This window comes from Pristis pectinata, chromosome 2, assembly GCF_009764475.1.
Source record: "Pristis pectinata isolate sPriPec2 chromosome 2, sPriPec2.1.pri, whole genome shotgun sequence".
Lineage (NCBI taxonomy): Eukaryota > Metazoa > Chordata > Chondrichthyes > Rhinopristiformes > Pristidae > Pristis > Pristis pectinata.
In genome coordinates this window covers 50,175,754-50,194,166 of record NC_067406.1, presented here as the reverse complement: position 1 = coordinate 50,194,166, position 18,413 = coordinate 50,175,754, and the positions used below count along the sequence as shown (strand labels likewise).

The window sequence follows — 18,413 nt, the reverse complement described above, 5'->3', positions numbered from 1 at the left end:
TTTAAGTACTTTTTTAAAAAAAAAACCTTGCCACCGTCTCCAATTTGCAAATTGCTGTTCTGACGAATAAGGATTCTGACCCTCTGCAAGGTCTGATTAGCACTGTTTTCCAGCACTTCTGTGCTCTGCCAGCAAAGTGTACATGGAATCCGGTGATGAGCCAGCAGCTCTGAAAGCAATGCTCAGCATGGTTTGGCCAGTTATTTCTTATAATTCCAGATTGTCTGCTTCAGTACAATTTGTTGGGACCGTAATCCTGATAGTAACCAATTCAGTCTTCACCATATCCATATTAGGGATTATAAATAATGGAAAAAGAATGCTGAGCTATACTATCTTTGATCAATATTACCAATGGAAAAAGAATGCTGAGCTATACTATCTTTGATCAATATTACCAATGGTAACCTATCCCATTTGCAGGAACACCTGGAATATTGAATGGGATGCATATGAGGTGGCCATTAGGACCATGGTGCCTGTTCCCTCTGTTGAAAGAGCTATCCATCTAAGCTCACTTCACAAATAAGAACTTGACACTCAAACAATTTTAAATGCATCTTCAAAATTTACACTCTTCCTCTCTTTGAAACTTTTCTCCCTTACCCCCACCCCTTTCAGCACCACCTCTTTAGGAGGGGAAACCTAGTTTACACTTCAGGTCATCTGTGTATTTGAAGAGGCAGAGTTGTCATGGTGCATGGGGTTATTGTACTTGTTGCATTTTTGTTTCTTTCTTTGTCCATGGAATCAATTATTAGTTTCCCTTTTGACAAGCTTTCCTTCTCTTTCAGTTCCAGTTGTTCCTTCAGTGAATGTATAAATGCAAGTCTGTCCTTTTCAAAATCATCAGCAGTCCTTGCCACAAATTCTATTTCCCAATGACAGATTTCATCTCACTCCTTGGCCACTATTTGAAGCTAAACCAAACCTATTTACAACCACTCTATCCTGTTTAACATTGAGCTGAACTGCCTCCTCCATATTTTCTCTCTTATTTAGAGTACCTACTTCTATCTTCATATTAGAACTGTATTTGTCTTTGCCTCAACCCATCTGCTGTTGACACTTGGCTTTACTTGTGTTGCTTTCAGACTATTTAAGCTATCCTGTGGGCATTCTGTTAGTCTGCATCCTATAATCGTTGACTGTCCATAGCCTAACTCTCATTGTCCCAGTGCTTGTTGACTGATCTGGAATTTTCGTCCCGCAGCTCCTCAATTATTTTCTTTTAAAAGTGCAGTCCAAAAACAGATTATATACGAAATGCACTTGATGTATATAAAGTAAGTGGAGTTCATAAGAAAACAATAGATACTCATTTTGGTGGTCAATAAATTAGGGCTTTGCTTTTTTTTTCAGAATTTCGATCATCTTTCCCACATTTAACTGGAGTCCTTGCACTTGCTTTCTTCATTCATAACTGTGCCATCACCCTTTTAAAAAACAACAAGCACCAAGAAAATAATGTAAGTTATAGTCACAGGTAAATGTTCAGTAGGCGATCTGTTGCATGTTGTTCATCATATCATTCGAGTAGCTTGTTTAGCTACATAAATTCCATTCTGATTTGGAATAAGAAGGACTCTATTTTTCATCACTTGAATTGTCCCTGACCAAAAAGAAATAGCAAAACCCTTGCTCTTAAGTTGTTTTTTAGTCATCTCCGGTGGGCTGATGGAAAGGAAAAGATGACCAAGTCCTTTAGTTTTTCCATGTCATCTTTGACTGGACCCTGTCAATCAATTCCTCTGCAGTTTTTATAAAGGCTCACCACAGTTCTTCCACAGGGCACCTGGCTTGAGTTTCAAAGAACGACAGGATTGAAGATTCTTCTTGGTGTCATTAACATTTCCACCAAATCTTAGTTTTTATTTTCTTGATCCTTGCAGAAAAAAGATGCACCAGAACCATTTACTGTGAACTGTTTACTTTTAAAGTCTTCTGATTGTTGTACTGTGTAGAATCTTAAAAAATAAATGGTCCCAATTATTATTTGAGGAGCTATCCTATTGATATTTAGATATGAATCAGGTTTATTGTCACTGACATATGTTGTGAAATCTGTTGTCTTGTGGCAGCAGTACAGTGCAAGTCATGAAATCTTTTATCAGAAAATGTTATCTTTTATCATGACCATCTATGTGGATGGGATGAGAAACATAATTACTTCACTCTGCTACCTCCATCAGCATCCTTTCACCACCCACCCCCCACCCACTTTTGTCTCCTGTCCTGGTATTGGTCACTCTCTTAGTTAGATGGCTTTTGCATTGATTTTTGAAGCAGTTTGGGTAGCATGATGGCACTCAGTGCTGCTGCCTTGGAGCTCCTGTGACTTGGGTTTGGTCCTGACCATTGATGCTTTAGAGTCTGCATGTCCTCCCTGTGAATACAAGGGTTTCTGCTGGGTGCTCCATTTTTTTTTAATATATACATCCCAAAAACATACTGGTAGGTCAATTGGCTACAGTAAATTACACTTTAGATTAGGTAAACATTAAACGGATCAAAAGGGAGTTGATGGCTATGCGAGAGGTAATAAGTTTCAGGACTGCAAGGAAATGAGAGAGAATGGGATTGATGGGGGTTCTCTGCTAGGAACTAGCATGGACCAACGAGCCTTTTGTATCATAATCAAAATTTAAGCTTGAGCTCCTTGTATAGCCGTCCTTCACAATTATTTTTGGGATTTCCACCTTAGTTGTGTAGCTTGTGACTGTGTAATTACACATTTTTATAGGGATGAGTTTTTTTAAACAAATGATAATGGTACAGTGTTGCATGATTAGCTTTGGGTAGCAGGCTTTTACCATGCATTTTTTTTTACCTTTGTTCCAGTACAATTATAGTCTGTAGTCTGCAGAATATGGTGCCGAGGACACTTCTATTTTGGAATTCCACATTTATATATTTTTACTAAAAAGATATTATTAAATGAAATCGTAACTTTCTGTTAGTATCGCCTTTACCCTATCATTCTGTCTTCCTTTTGTCTTCTGGGTCTCCATCCTTGTAAATCTTCATTAATATTGTGCCTTCTGACCTGCATATTACTATTCCACCCATTGTGCCCAGACATGGTCATGTTTATGTTGTGCCATTCATTGTATTGGTGGAGAATGGCACAGCTATGTAATCTTGATAGCTCAGTGGTAACCATACTTCTATGTCCTAGCATCAGTATGAAATTTTGCATGGTTGTATATGTCTAATACTTTACGGGTCTACCTATTGCAAAGGACTGTAGGGTATATACTTTGGGGAAAAAGTGAACGGTATGAGCAAGAAGTATTGGAGATTTTTTAAAATTGTTGTTTCTTGTGCAATCAACCCACTTGGAACTAAAGATCCAATTCCATTGGGAAATTAATAACAGTGCAAAATTTAATGTGAATCTTCCATGAAATTATCTTCTAAAATGACTGGCTTTGCTCATATTTCAACAAGGGCAAACTCTAAGGGAAATGGAGAGATGAAGCAACTTCCATGAGGCTATGCCAATGAACCAAAACAAATGGAACATTTCCTGTTCATATTTGCAGATAATTTGCTTTTAATTTCCCTAAAATGGCTTGGATGAAAGCAAGTTACCTTTCTTGCAAAATGTCAGACTAGTTTATAATTTTTTTCTCTTTTAGGTTCGAGATCTTTCCATTGCCTATCTACTTGTGGGATTAACCTATTTGTATGTTGCAGTTATGACATTTGCTGCATTCCCCTCACCAGAATTATCCAAAGATTGTATTGAGCCGGTATGTAATTTAACTGCCATTGTTGAATTTGTTTGTATGAAAGCTGATCTTTTATTAAAATTGCTGTCTGATATGTCACCATTAGCAGATTGAAAATGAAGTTTCAAAATTGCAATTTTTATTTGAATTTGCCAGTGTGAAAGGGGAAAATAACATTTGAAAAGACCAACTCTTCAGGTTAACTCTCCCTTAGCCCTAATTTTTTGCCTACTGGCAGTTCACTTCAAGCATCTTATTTGAAGGAAGAAGGTATTATTGTCTATGTCAAAGCCCAGAGTGAAGGTGAAGTGGAGTAACTAATGCTCAGCTGAAGAATGTTTGTGACTATGAGTAGACTGGTTTCGGTTCAGTTAGAGAGCTGAGAACTTGAAATCTTAGAGATCCAAAAGGCAACAGCAACATCTGAGCAACACACAAAACGCTGGAGAAACTCTGGTCGGGCAGCATTTAAGGAGGGAAATGGATAGTTGACGTTTTGGGTCAAGACCCTTCATCAGACTGGAAAGAGGGGATGATCAGTATAAAAAGGTGGGGGGAAGGGGTGGAGCAAGAGCTGGCAGGTGGTGGGTGGATCCAGGTGAGGGGAGACAATAGGTAGGTGAGATGGGGGGGGGGGTGCAGTGGGAATGATTTCAGTAGCTGAGAGGTGATGGGTGGAAGTGACAAAGGGCTGAAGAAGATAGAATCTGATAGGAGAGGACAGTGGACTATGGAATGAAGGGAAGGAGGAACTGGAGGGAGGAATGTGTGGGTGATGGGCAGGTCGAGAGGGGAGGGGAAAGAGAAGGAGTGGGGCTGGTGGGACAAGGTAAAAAAGGGGGGACAGCGGGGAGTGGTTACCGGAAGTTAGAGAAATCGATGTCCATGCCGTCAGGTTGGAGACAACCAAAGCAGAATATGAGGTACTGTTCCTCTAATCTGCGTCTAGCCTCAATTTGGCAGTAGGGGAGGCTGTGGATAGACATGTCAATGTGGGAATGGGAAGTGGAATTAAAATGACTGCCTACCGGAAGATCCTGGCTTTTACAGCAGACGGAGGGAAGGAGCTGGCCAGTGGCCACCCATTTTAATTCCACTTCTGATTCCCACATCGACATTTATGTTCACGGCCTCCTCTACTGCCCATCACCCACACATTCCTCCCTCTTACCATGCTTACCTTTTTGTCTTGAATACGGGCAACCCTTGCGTCACGGCTGTTGGAGTGACAGAAATCCGCCCTTACAGAATTCACAGATTGCTACCCAAAAATTTGAGCTGCAGAATACAATTTGTTCTCATGGAATTTGAAAAATAATAAATGAACACAATTTATTGTTGTTCAACTTGTTTCTTTGCATGTGTGCAGATGATGTGGCTTCGTGTTACAGGAAGTAGTGATATGGCCTGTTTTCTAGGAATGTAACCCAGAAATGTGAGGTTGTCTGTATTGTCTCCAACTTCAAAAGCTTGTGTTGAAATACAGAAGTCAAAAGAGCCTGACCTTGGCTCTTCTCTGACTTCTGCATTTCAACACGCTTTTGAGGTTGGAGACAGTGCCAGTGGCCCCCAGTGTTTCTTGGTGGGTGGGATTGTATTCTTAGAAAACACGAAGTTGTGTGTATCCACATTATTTTTGTTGATGCCTTTTAATTATTTACCATAATTTAATTGTGCCTTTAAGTATTTAAATCTATTTAAGTAATTTTTTAATGTCGCTAACATTTAAAAAAAATTATTTCAAAGGCATGTAGTGGTTGCAGCAGCAAGCTACAATGACTATAAGGATATTCTGATGGGTTCTGATTCCTACATGAGTCTGAAGGCCTCTGATATGTCAACATCCTGTCTGGCCCTCTATCTGGGATGCAGGATGGTCTGGTCCAGGGGTTTAGTTGGACCCTGCTGTTTAGAACTGATGTTGGGATTTTCAGTTGATCATTTAGCCTCCCTGCATTCTCTTTGGCTTCCTGTTAGCATCATAGCCCATTTCTGAAACCCTCTTAATTTTTTTCCAGAACTTCTTGGACAATCTGCCAAGCAGCGATACCACAGCCTTCATTTCCCGAGTTTTCCTGCTGTTTCAGATGACCACTGTTTATCCGTTGTTGGGCTATCTCATAAGAGTACAATTATTGGGACAGTTGTTTGGTAAAGTGTATCCCAGGTTTGAATTGATTTAGTACTTTTCTTCACCAGTGAGTTTACACTTCAGAAATTTTCCAAGTTGGGCATTGCAAGACTGTTTCTGAAAGTTATCTGTAAACTGATCAGATGATATCTTGGTTGTTTGTTCCAAGTATTGGATCACAGACTTGCATCTGGTAGGGGCACAGGAAAATTAATTGCTGCCATATTTCCTGAGTACACTATTTGGTTTTGAATTCAGTGCCACATTAATGCGGCAGTATTTTTCAGCTTCAATGCTATACTTTAGTAATTTGGCTAATTGCTTGGTTGCCTTCTAACCCAAGGAGGTGCTTCAGGACAAAGTATTAAGACCAAAATTTGGAATAAGCCATGTATACAAAGTTTGGGGGGTTGGGGGGGGGAGGAATGCTTGAATGAAGAAAGAGGAAAAGAAATAACTACAGATAGTTGTTGTGGATGAAATGCATGGATTTCTGCAACCTCTGACCTCTGAAGTAAAAAGATATGATGTATGCATTTTGTTGTTAATGGCATCAATAACAGTCCGTTATTTCAAGATGAATAGTGTTACCAGATTTTAGTGTTTTTCCAAGCCATCCTTGTTGACAGGCTGCTATTTCTCAAAATATAAATGGGGCAGCCCTAGAGAGATCCACTAGGTGGTGGTGTTTGGGTATATTTGGATTTTTTTTGGTTTTAAGGATTATCTGTTGTCTTGAAATGAGAAGTCCCATAACCAATTGGTCTGTCGAACCAGCACTGTACCTGCATGATGCCCATTCAAATTGTTTTTGTTTTAAGTATTGTGTTTCCACTTATTTTATTAAATGTTTCTCTTCTCAGCTTTGTTCACGTGTTCATTTTAAACATCGTGGTTGTTAGTAGTGGAGTCCTTGTGGCAAAGTTTTATCCCAATATAGGTGGCATTATCAGGTAATCATGGACTTTTTTTCTTGATTTAAATTGTGTCTTAGCAATATTTTCAAACTTAAGTGCTGTGGCCTCCCATTTCAAGTGTTGATTTAAATGTATCTGTTGCTAGATGTCTTAAGTTGAAGGAAATTTTTGTTTTCTACGTAAGTTTAGTGTTGGAACTTTCAGATAGGCTCCTTGGCCATCGCAACTAAATATTTATTTTATTGACAGGTTATTATATAAAGCTTTAATGCTGTCAATTTTCTGCCTCCACACTCAACTTGTGCCATCTTGAAGATCAGATTCATAAAAATTAAAATAAATGCCAAAAAAAGCTGATTTCATCTGTCAAAATTCAAGTGAATCTAATTCTGTATATGTATGTATTCACCTGTACTTATAGTTAATGATTCAAAGGGCTAATATGGTTAATTATTAATAAAGTTGCATGTTTTGTATGAATATAGTCTGTACAAAATTAAATTTTCATTTAATCATTTTGACAGATGAAATCCGTATTTATCAGGCATCTTTAGGTATCAATCTAAAATTTTTAAAATTGCACAGTTATGAAAATGAGTCAGAAAATTTAGCATTGATAGCATCAAAAGCCTTTATGTAATCACTTGTCGAAGTATGAAAAGTAAATATTCAGTTCTGTTGACTTGGAGCCTGCCAAAGAAAAGTTGCACCTGCAAAGACTGAGCATAAGTGTGTGTTTTAAGAACAGTGAAACATTGTCCATGGGAGGAAATTAATTAACTACTTTAATTCCAAAATCCAGGAAAAATATAACATTTTTGTGAATCATTCTTTATCTGTCTTTGATACAGGTATTCAGGAGCAACGTGTGGTCTTGCCTTTGTATTTGTTTATCCATCTCTTGTTCATATGATATCGCTTCAACGCAAAGGACAGCTGAGTTGGCCATCAACAATTTTCCATAGTTTCCTGATAGTACTTGGTGTGGCTAATCTGATTGCACAGTTCTTGATATAATACAAGCCAAACGAAATACTAAATTTTAAGGTGCCTCATTAATTGAATTATTGCTGATCTTAGAGAATTGAAAACTTCATATACTATTCTTGATTATGCTGACAGTTAATGTTTAGTGGGACAATTGATTTGATCATTATTTGTAACTAGGGACACATTTTTCCCATTTTTATAAACCATCCAAAAAATCTTCCAGTTGCAGTTCATTTTCATGGCTGTGCAGGCTGGATGTTGTGATATTTCTTTCATTGGAATGGCACCAGAAAGTCGCAATAAGTAAATTAACTTGTATTGTGTTTTTCATCCTGTCAAAAGAAAATGGATTCCAATGAATATATTTAGCCAAATAAAACGCACAATGCAAAGTTTCTAATGCACATAACATCAAAACACTTTTGGTGTCAGTATTTTAAATTCTATTTTGTCCTTCCACAAGGCATCACTTTTGGGTGACCTACAAGTGCTAAAGGAATTTCTTTTCAATATTCCATTGGAGTAGAACTGTCCTTTGTCACTGCATGTTGTACTTTGGTGTATTATGAAAAGTAGAAACATTGTCTAATGGTGCACTTAATGGAATGGATTGTAAATATTTGGTTTATTGGTTTAAATTAGTATTGTAAGCATAAGTGACTACATTCCAGCCACTGTCTCTAGTTTACTGATAGACGAACCCATATACAATTCATTTTAACAGACTGTCATTTTGAACATGTGGATTAGTGTTAGTGGAGACCCTCTATGTTCGCATCTTTTACTGCACCAGGTTTTCCCCACATATTTGGCTGAATGTGTTAGCATGACGAATATTGAGAAATTTAAAGATTTGCAACGTGTTACCTATTTGCTTCTGTTTTGCCTGTAAATGTAAAAGTCTACTTTCAAGAGCTATACTTTGACTGAATTGTTTCAATTATTTGAATAATCCTGCTAACTTCAGCATAATGTTTGAATTTGTATCCTGATATAAGAAGTCTTGACATCATCTTGTGAAGAAGTTCCTTAATTTCTAATGCCAATCAAAGAATAAAAGACTAAGATATTAAGTGGCAATGTTTGGAATAAACTAAATAAGCTAAGTGTGAACCTTACTGATGTATTTGCACTTGGCTTATAATGATATTACTGGCACTAAGTCTGAAATCTGTGTAGTTTTATTGGTAATACTATCAAACTGGCAGATTGATAGAGCAAAGGAAAATCCAAAGCTTGTAATTCAGACTTTGGTTGTGTTAGTGATGCAGAATGGATATCATCTTTGTAAAATAAATAGCAATTACATTGTAATGGAACATCAGTAAAATCCTGAGAACAATGTGAACATTACCTCCACACCACTGAATCTGATTTTTTTTTCATTTGCAACACTGGGTAAGTGCGAAGTGGTTGCCATCCTACTATCCATGGGGAGCAGTCCCTCGTCAATGCTCATTACTATTTATGCATAAGAGTGAATAGATTCTAGCAACAGTCTCTATTGTATGGATACCAAACCCAATCTGCAATTTATTTTAATAGGACTATCATTTTTGATGTGTGGGTAGTGTTAGAGAAATGCTGTATGTTCCTCATTTTTACACAGCAAATTTTTCCCAGTCAATTTGGCTGAAAATGTTGGCTTGAATCTGGCAGCAGACCCAGGAGTAGCTGACTCATACTGATATGTGGCTGGAGAGAATGCAAGAGACATGTTTCTAGATCAAGAAAATTTTGCAATAGTTTCATCACTTATTCCTTATTTGAAATGTGCAGTTGTTATTGTGTAATATTAATTTGATACAGCTCAAAGAATAGGATATTTTTTACTGAACAATTTAACTTCATTCACTGGTAAACTGGATGTTTTGTATGACTGTAATACTCAAAGTGTTCTGAATGAGAATAATAGTACGTGCAAAAAAGGACAATTAAGTACAAAGCGCTTTGCCATCTTACCAACTGTTTTGTCGTCATTTGGTGCAGTGCACTGGAGTTCATTGATTGTAAATCCATTATAGTAAAATTAATTGCTGGTTTAAATGCAGTAAGTTCAGTCAACAAAACTTTGACATTTTCTGAATATATATCAGAAAATAAAATTGCAGTATTTGATTACATCAACAAAGAAAAATAAATGGAATGTGGATTACTTTCATTCTAAATGAGAATATATAAAATAAATGTGTAAAATTGGACAGAAATACCACAATACATATCCTCTTTCTAGGAAGGAACAATTGATGTCTAGCTATTTTGATGTTGAGATTAATTATGGTCACAATCACCTGTTACATCACCCCTTTAAAATATTGTAAGTTAATAAATTAGACTTTCTTGTCCTCTGAACTTCACTGGATTAGCATTAAAGACAATGTCAATTTTGGGAACACTGTCTTGTGTTCCAACTAAGTGTACTATAGCCTTTGAGACTCTACATTGAGTTCAATGATGTTAAGTAATCAGCAGCTCTAGCATTTTCATTTCAGATTTCCTGCATTCATCGTATTTTCCTGTTTGTGATGATTTAGCTTTCACTTCTATCTCCCTCCAAATCGATCTTTCACTATTCGTGCTCTTTTTCTCATTTTAGTCACCACCCTGCACCCTGTCAGAAACCTTTTTTTTAAGTTCTCCCCTTTCCCTGCTTTGCCCATATTCCTTCTCTTCACCACCACCACCCCCCCCCCCCCAATTCCTACCCTTCTAGTGATCTTGAAATCGATTTTATCTTTCCCCAGATCTGATGGAAGGATTCCACCCTGATCTCCCGAGTACTTCCAATATTCAGTCTTTCAGGTTTTTAGTTTCCACAGCATTTGCTTTTGTTTTAAGTGTTTTTTTACATTGGTTCTAAAACTAATGAAGATGGTGAAAATGTGAACTATTAAATCAGTGCATCCAAAAAATTCATTGCAGTAGAATAGGATAAAGCAGCAATATCTGATGTTGCTGTTAAATACAATGCCTGAATGTCAGGTTATTTGTACACATCATCGAAGACTTTTAGGAGGCAATTTTTCTTGTTTGAGGAAGATCTCATTTTGATTCTGGGTATCAAGAACAAATGGATCTTTATTAATGGTTTTTCCATGATGTGCCTGACTCTGCACAATTGATTAAATTGATTTTATGTTGGAGTACAGTTGTGCAATGGACAGTAGCCACTTAGAGGAACTGCATGATAAAAGCCTGTAAATCATTATTGTAATATTAGTGGAAGCTTTTGTAACTTCAAGGCCTGATGAGTAAGTTAAAAGAGTATTGATCCAAGCCCACTGGCCTATGAGCATGCATTGTCTCTTAAAGCAGCATGTTAATGTTAACAACCTGCCCTTATTTAAGTGGCTATAAAAGGTTACATAGATTTATTTGGAGAAGAGTGGGAAATTTTCCAAGAACCAATGCCAAAATTCCTTTCTCAAAATTGGCATCAAAAATTATAATTAATAATTCATCACATTTGGAGCATTTAGGACCTTAACTCTGAAAGCTGCTGCATTGAACATGTGACTGATTTCTAAAGTGCTACTTGCTGTGAAAGTTTTGATAAATTCGGAGTATGGTGCTATAAAATTTTCCTTCTTGCAAAAGGTTTCAGTCAAGAATGACTGAATTCTGTTATCTTTTATATTGCATAGTGAAATTGATGACCATTGATTACTCTTGAGAAACAAAGGACTGCAGATTCTGGAATTGAGATGAAAAACACTGATGCTGGAGGAACTCCACAGGCCAGGTAGCAGCTGTGGAGAAAAGCCGGCGGTCAATGTTTCGGGCCAGGGTCCTCCTTCAGGACTGAAGATAGGGAAAGGGGAAGCCCAATATATATGAGAGCAGAGCAGTGACAGATGGACAAAAAAAGGGAGGTGCGGTGGGCACAAGGTGGTGATAGCTAGATGCAGGTAAGAGATAGTGATAGGCAGGTGTGGGGGAGAGCAGATCCACTGGGGGGATGTGTCAAAGTTAAGGGGGTGGAGGAGGAGAAAAAAGGGGGTAGAAAAAGAGGCATGGTTTGTCGGGGGAGGGGGGATTTACTATTGGAGCTTAATGGAATGATTACTCTTAATTGAAGGAAAAACATCGACTGCCCATTCCCCTCTACAGATGCTGCCTGACCTGCTGAGCTGCTTGAGCAGGTTGGTTTTTGTGGATAATATGGAGACAAATTGAAGCCCCACTCTGCTGCAGAATTTAAATTCAGTTAATTATATAATCACAAAAGATCAGTAATTGTGACCATTATGCTACCAGAATTTTGTATACTCCAAATGGTTCATAGATGTCCTCTTTAGGGAATGTGATTCTTACCCAGTCTGAGCTGTCTATGACATCAGAGCTTCTGAAATTAACTAGTAAATAAAACAATGCTGGACGAACTCAGTGATTCAAGCAGCGTCTGTCGAGGCAACAGGTGTAAATTGACATTTGAGGTTGAGACTCTGCGTTAGTTCTGAAAGGGAAGAGGAAGGATTGCCAGTATACAGCAGTATTAGGTGGGGTGATATAGAGGTTGGTCAGTGATAGGTGGGACCAGATGGAGAGGGTATGATCAATAGATGGAACCAGGTTGCTGGGGAGAGGGATGGGAAACATGAACAAAGGGAGACATAAATTAGGTGGGTAGGTGAGTGTGGGATGAGAACATGGGGTCTGGATAACCTGAAATTGGAAAATGTAATGTACCTACCATTGGGTTGTAAGATAGTCTTGCAATTTGCATTTGTCCACTCTGTAGCAGTGGAGAAGGCAAAGAAGAAAGGGGCTGTTGTGGGAATGGGGAGGAGAGCTAAAATGACATGTGACTGGAAACATGAGATGGCCGTTCTATGTTGATGTATTCTATGCACATTTTGAACAGAAGAGGATTGGAATGTCACCACCCACCCCGACGGCCTCCAATTCACTGCGACCCACAGTCACCATTGCAGATGTAAGACTAATCTTCTGGAGAGTGAACCTGTGGAAAGCATCTGGCTCGGATGGTGTCCCTGGCTGGGTCCTTGGATCCTGTGTAGATCAGCTGGTGTGGGTATTTACAGACATCTTTAAGCTCCTCCCTGCTTCAATCTGACGTTCCCACCTGCTTTAAGAAGACCATTATCATCCAGTACCTCAAAAACAAGGTAATATGCCTTAATAACTACCACCAGCTGGCTCTGACATCCATAATCATGAAATGCTTTGAAGGAGTGGTCATGGCATGCATTAGCTCCAGCCTCCCAGGCGACCTTGACCCACTGCAATTCACCTACCGCCGAAACAGGTCTATGGTAGGTGCCATCTCCCTGACCCCATATTCATCTCTGGAGTATCTGGATAGTAAAGATGCCTACATTAGCCTTCAATACTGTAATTCCAAGCAAAGTCATCACCAAACTCTGAGACCTGGGACTCAATACCTCCCTTTGCAACTGGATCCTGGACTTCCTGACCAAGAGACCACGATCAGTAAGGATAGATTGCAACACCACCACAATTATTCTCAACACTGGTGCCCCACAAGGCTGAATTCTGAGCCCCTTACTCTACTCTGTATATACCCATGACTGCGTGGCCAGATTCTGCTCTAACTCCACCTACAAGTTTGCAGATGATACCACCATCGTGGGTCATATCTCAAGTAACAATGAGTTGGAATACAAGAAGGAGATTGAGAGCTTAGTGATATGGTGTCATGACAGCAACCTTTCCCTCAATGTCAGCAAAACAAAAGAGCTAGTCATTGACTTCAGGAAGGGGGGCAGTGCACATGCTCCTGTCTACATCAATGGTGCTGAGGTTGAGACCTTCAAGTTCCCAGGAGTGAACATCACCAATAGCCTGTCCTGGTCCAACCACATAGATGTCACTGCCAAGAAAGCTCACCAGCACCTCTACTTCCTCAGGAGGCTAAAGACATTTGGCATAGCCCTGTCAACCCCTGACAATTTTTATTGATGCACTGTAGAAAGCATCCTATCTGGATGCATCTTGGCTTGGTATGGCAACTGCTCTGCCCATGGCTGCAAGGAACTGCAGAGAGTTGTGGACCCAGCTCAGCACATCATGGAAATCAGCCTCCCCTCCATGGTCTCTCTCTCTACACTTCTCGCTGCCTCGGTAAAGCAGCCAGCATAATCAAAGACCCTACCCTCTCTTCTCTTCTCCCCTCTCCCAACAGGCAGAAGATACAAAAGCCTGAAAGCATATACCACCAGACTCAAGGACAGCTTCTATTCCCACTGTTATAAGACTTTTGAACAGTTCCCCAGTATGATAAGATGGACACTTGACCTCACAATCTACCTCGTTATGACCTTGCACCTTATTGTCTACCTGCACTGCACTTTCTCTGTAACTGTAACACTTTATTCTGTACTGTTATTGTTTTACCTTGTACCACCTCAATGCACGGTGTAATGAATTGATTTGCATGAATGGTATGCAAGACAAGTTTTTCACTGTACCTCAGTACATATGACAATAACAAACCAATTCCAGTTCCATTGCGGACAGAGCACAGGTACCTCTGCAAAATGGTCAGCTAGCCTACACTTGGTTTCACTGATGTAGAGGAGGCCGCAAGGCAAGCCTTGAATGCAGTAGACCAGGTTGGAAAATGTGTAGGTGAACCTCTGCCTCCCCTGGAAGGTCTGTTTAGGTCCCTGGATGGTGGAGAGGGAGGAGATGAGGCAGGTATTACACATCCTACAGTTGCTGAGTGATGGAGGGAGATGGGTGAGGAGGGATGAGCAGACCATGAAGTCACAAGGAATGGTCCCTGCAGAGAGAGGAGGAGAGGGGAAGGTGTGTGTGGTCGTGGGATCATGTTGGATCACAATTAGTAACACAGTCAGTTCAAGGGCAGTTATGGACAGGTGAAACTTACCACTCTTGCCAGCAATACCTGTAGCATATCAAAATGTCTTATTCGAAAACTGCTGATTATCTATAGAATCCTCTGGATACTTGATTTTGCATTCTGGATCTTTTCTGAATATATCCTATTGAGCATGCTATTGTCACACAACACAACATAGGGTGTGCTGTGTGTGAATACAAGGTATTATGTCCACAAGGAAGGTGCAATAGTTACTCCTGTGAATACTCTTACGCATACCTGTATCTGTGGGGGTAATTCGTAGTGATATGGAACCACTTATAAATTATGGCCATTGAAATTACTCATTCAAAGTATGTTGCTTTCTTGCAACTGTCAGTACTTTCACCAAATGTTATTCAACATAGAGGGATACTAATTTAGCAGCTGTTGGAGGTGTTTACGTCATAATTGGATTTCTTAACCAAGTTTGATCTGATGCCATAATTTCATGGGGTAAATCAATGTTGAGTTATACTCTACGATGTAAGCTGATGAGTATGACTCTCAGGTTTGATTAGTCTGTATGAGATGGCTTCCACATTTTGGCATTTCTCGTGTTATTGAGGAAGATTTTCCAGGTCGGTCTTGGACATAAAAAGGGGACACTTGGCTACGTGTGCTTAATATCCTGCTACTTTATTCTACAGCTTGTATAGCAGTTTAATACAACTGGTTTATTTTCTGGGCTTTGTCAGAAGCCTGGTGTTAACCAGATTGCTGAGAATATGGAGTCAATGTAAGCCTAGTCCCTAAAGTTATTTTTCTTTTGAAGCAATGTGACAGCTGCTTCATAATCATCACACTGGCAACATCTTTTATTCCAAATTGATTGCTCCTGCAGTAAAACATCAGATGGCAGTGATACAAATCTTCCTGTGGCTTATGTCAAAGCAGCACATTTTGTGAAAAGCTTGTGAAGTATTGTAAACATTTCTATAAGGGAAAATAAAATTGCTTCAAGATTTTTATGGAGGTGTAGATTACTAAAATATAAATTTGCTATAATTACTGAGTAGTTGCACTTTAACACCTCTGTAACTGTTTCAGCATTACATCATGCCACTGGAATTAAAAAAAATAAAATAGCTTTTTTTGCCAGCTTATTTTTCAAATTCAAATAAAAGGAAATAATGGATGGTCGCTATGACTAGCAGATGTACTTCACTCCCTAGACTCATCATTTGTGATAAGATTTTTTTTAGAAATTAAAATATGAATGGTTTAGACATTTATCTGTATTCATTTTGACTACTTAACTGGGTTATTTTTGTTCTTGTTTACTTCTGGTTATCAATATCACTAGTGTACAGTAATACTGATACAAGGTTGATAGGTTTACAGTTATGCCTGCTTTTGATATAGGTGCCTTGAATACCAGCTTCCAGTTTTCTGGTACAGCCCCAATATTGTCTTTTTGCCAAATAGTTTTCTAATTTCTGTAAATGGATTGTTTAAAAAAAACATTTATTTCTCAGTATTTAATTTGTACTGAGCATTTATCACTTCTCAGCAGTCATCTTCATTTAAATGTTATTGTCACTGCAGTCTGAGGAAGAGATATATCTCATCTGTTCCCTTGGAATCTTTTATTTTACTATTAACTATTTCTGACTACTTGCTGTTTTTCAAACGTGGAACAGAATCTTTCATTAATGTTGACCTCTAGCTTTTTTTGATAGTATTCTCATGATCACTTGCTCTTTCACATTGTCTTGTTCATCCTTGTGCTCTCTTTTCCATGCTCTTTGTTCTGGTTTGGGAATGTAACTCTTCTGTTTGCTCTGTGCTATATATTTTGTAGGTATTTCCATTCAATTGCACCAGTTGAAGTAAAATAACCAATCTATTAACAAAATATTTATCATTTTGGGCTGCTAATCATAAACTTATTGTGCTGGGTTTGTTCCTAACAATTCGTGCAATGACTTCTATTTTATGACTTCACTTTCCAGTTTATATATTCATTTATTGAGCGAGGAGTTTGCTGTTTGCATATTTGATGCTGCATTTGCATAACATGCTGATAAAAATTATCCAATGGATGCAAAACATGTTGGGAAGTCCTAAGATCCTATAAATATTATTCTGCGTTTCACATATCTGTCAGTTTTCATTCTCTGCCTCAAATACTCCTGTGGTCATGTTATTTATGTTGTTAGTTTAACTCAAATTTCTAGTTAAGTGACCAGGAGGAAGTTGATAACAATGAATTTGGTGGTGGTAATTTTGTTTTTTCAGTTATTGGGATACATGTATTGCTGGAAAAGCCAGCATTTGTTACCCATCCTCAAAAGCTCCATTTCATTTAATACTGATATACTGTAAGATTAATAGGTCTACAGTTATGAATCTATTTTGCCTGCTTCCTTTGAATATAGGTGACATGACTACCAGCTTCCAGTTTTCTGGTCCAGCCCCAATATTGTCTATTGACTTTTGCCAAATAGTTTTATAACTTCTGGAAAGTGGTGGTGGTGAAATGGGAATACCTACCACAGGTAGGCTGATCCCCTGGTTTGATAGTAGTAATAGAGTGAGGGGTTTCCTGGACCAGGAGCTTACAGGTTGTGGTGGTATAGATATATGCTGCTGCTGGTCCACAGCACCTGACAGATGCCTGGTTTTGGCTGCTGGATCTATTCTAAGGCACTCCCATTTAGCATTTTAGTTGTGCCACTCAACGTGATGGAGAGTGTTCTTGGTGATAAGGCTGGACTTTGTCTCCACATCTATTGTGGTGCTCACTTCTGCCAAGGGTGCTGCACAGGCAAGGTAAAGATTAGGTCAAATAGATTTATTCCTCTTATTAGTTCATTCACTACCTCCACGAACCCAGTCTGACAGCTATGTTCTACCAATGGGCCAGTATATATATGGGGTCTGGTAAGTTAAGTGTAAGGTATGATTCTAACTATGACTTTGTCGGGCTTGACTAGTCTATGGGATAGCCAATCCAATTTAGACACATCCCTAGTTGACTTTGCAGAAGTCAATTGGACTGGGAGTGAATTTGCCATGTCTAAATTGGCTGATCTGTCCAATTTTGCCCATGCACTGCTTTAATATAGTGGTTATGATTTCAATGGGCATTTAAAGGTCAGTCATACTGCTGGGGATTGGTAGTCTCAATTACGTTGGACCAGATAAGGTCTTCACTGGACCCAGATATATACTGACAAACCACCTGGTAGTTTCATGGTTATGGTTACTGGGACTTTTATTTTAATTTTCAATTATTTAAATTCCACAGCTACCATTATGGTATTTTAATCTTCACGTCTGGAATACTAATCTGCCACTATAGTCCCATCATATGGAAGCACCTTTGAATGCCAAAGGAATGGAATAGACACTCTTATTTGATTTGAAGATTGCCTGGATTTCGTGGCAAAAATGCTGCTTTACTTTCTCAACTCGTGTCAGGTTGCTATGCATTTTCTCGGACTATCCAGACCTATCCTGGAATTTCACTGCATGAAGTGCTTAAGCAATTTATGGCGCAGCACTTTTTTTTGACCTCTGGCCAACGGGTTGCTTATGGTGGGCAGCCCGTAGACTTGGAATAGTGGTTTGACGTGGATTTTGGACTGCCTGAATCCAATATCTTGCAGCGTTGAGTTTGACAAGTAACAAAGCAGTTCTCCAAATGCTACCAATCCACGACGCAGATTTGACTTCTCGGCAGCAAGCAGAGGAGGACACTGCTTCCCCGCTTCCTGCGGGACGTGCTGCTGACGTGTGGGCGGTGCTCCGGCTGCCTGGCCACACGTCTG

General features: G+C 39.0%; 1 protein-coding gene across 6 annotated transcripts in view; it reads left to right on the top strand.

The window, feature by feature from the left end:
• The window catches only part of slc38a9 (solute carrier family 38 member 9), a 36,726-nt gene extending 26,800 nt beyond the window's left edge, over positions 1 to 9,926 (top strand). For 3 of the 6 annotated variants that reach the window (XM_052010203.1, XM_052010199.1, XM_052010202.1), the window contains 5 exons: positions 1,363 to 1,469; positions 3,642 to 3,755; positions 5,753 to 5,901; positions 6,729 to 6,818; positions 7,634 to 9,311. In XM_052010203.1, the coding sequence (XP_051866163.1) occupies positions 1,363 to 1,469; positions 3,642 to 3,755; positions 5,753 to 5,901; positions 6,729 to 6,818; positions 7,634 to 7,799 (626 nt within the window). In that variant the 3' untranslated portion in view covers positions 7,800 to 9,311. Of the gene's footprint in view, positions 1 to 1,362; positions 1,470 to 3,641; positions 3,756 to 5,752; positions 5,902 to 6,728; positions 6,819 to 7,633 lie in introns of all 6 variants that reach the window. The other 3 variants (XM_052010200.1, XM_052010198.1, XM_052010201.1) reach the window with 2 other exon arrangements.
• Positions 9,927 to 18,413: the final 8,487 nt, after the last annotated feature.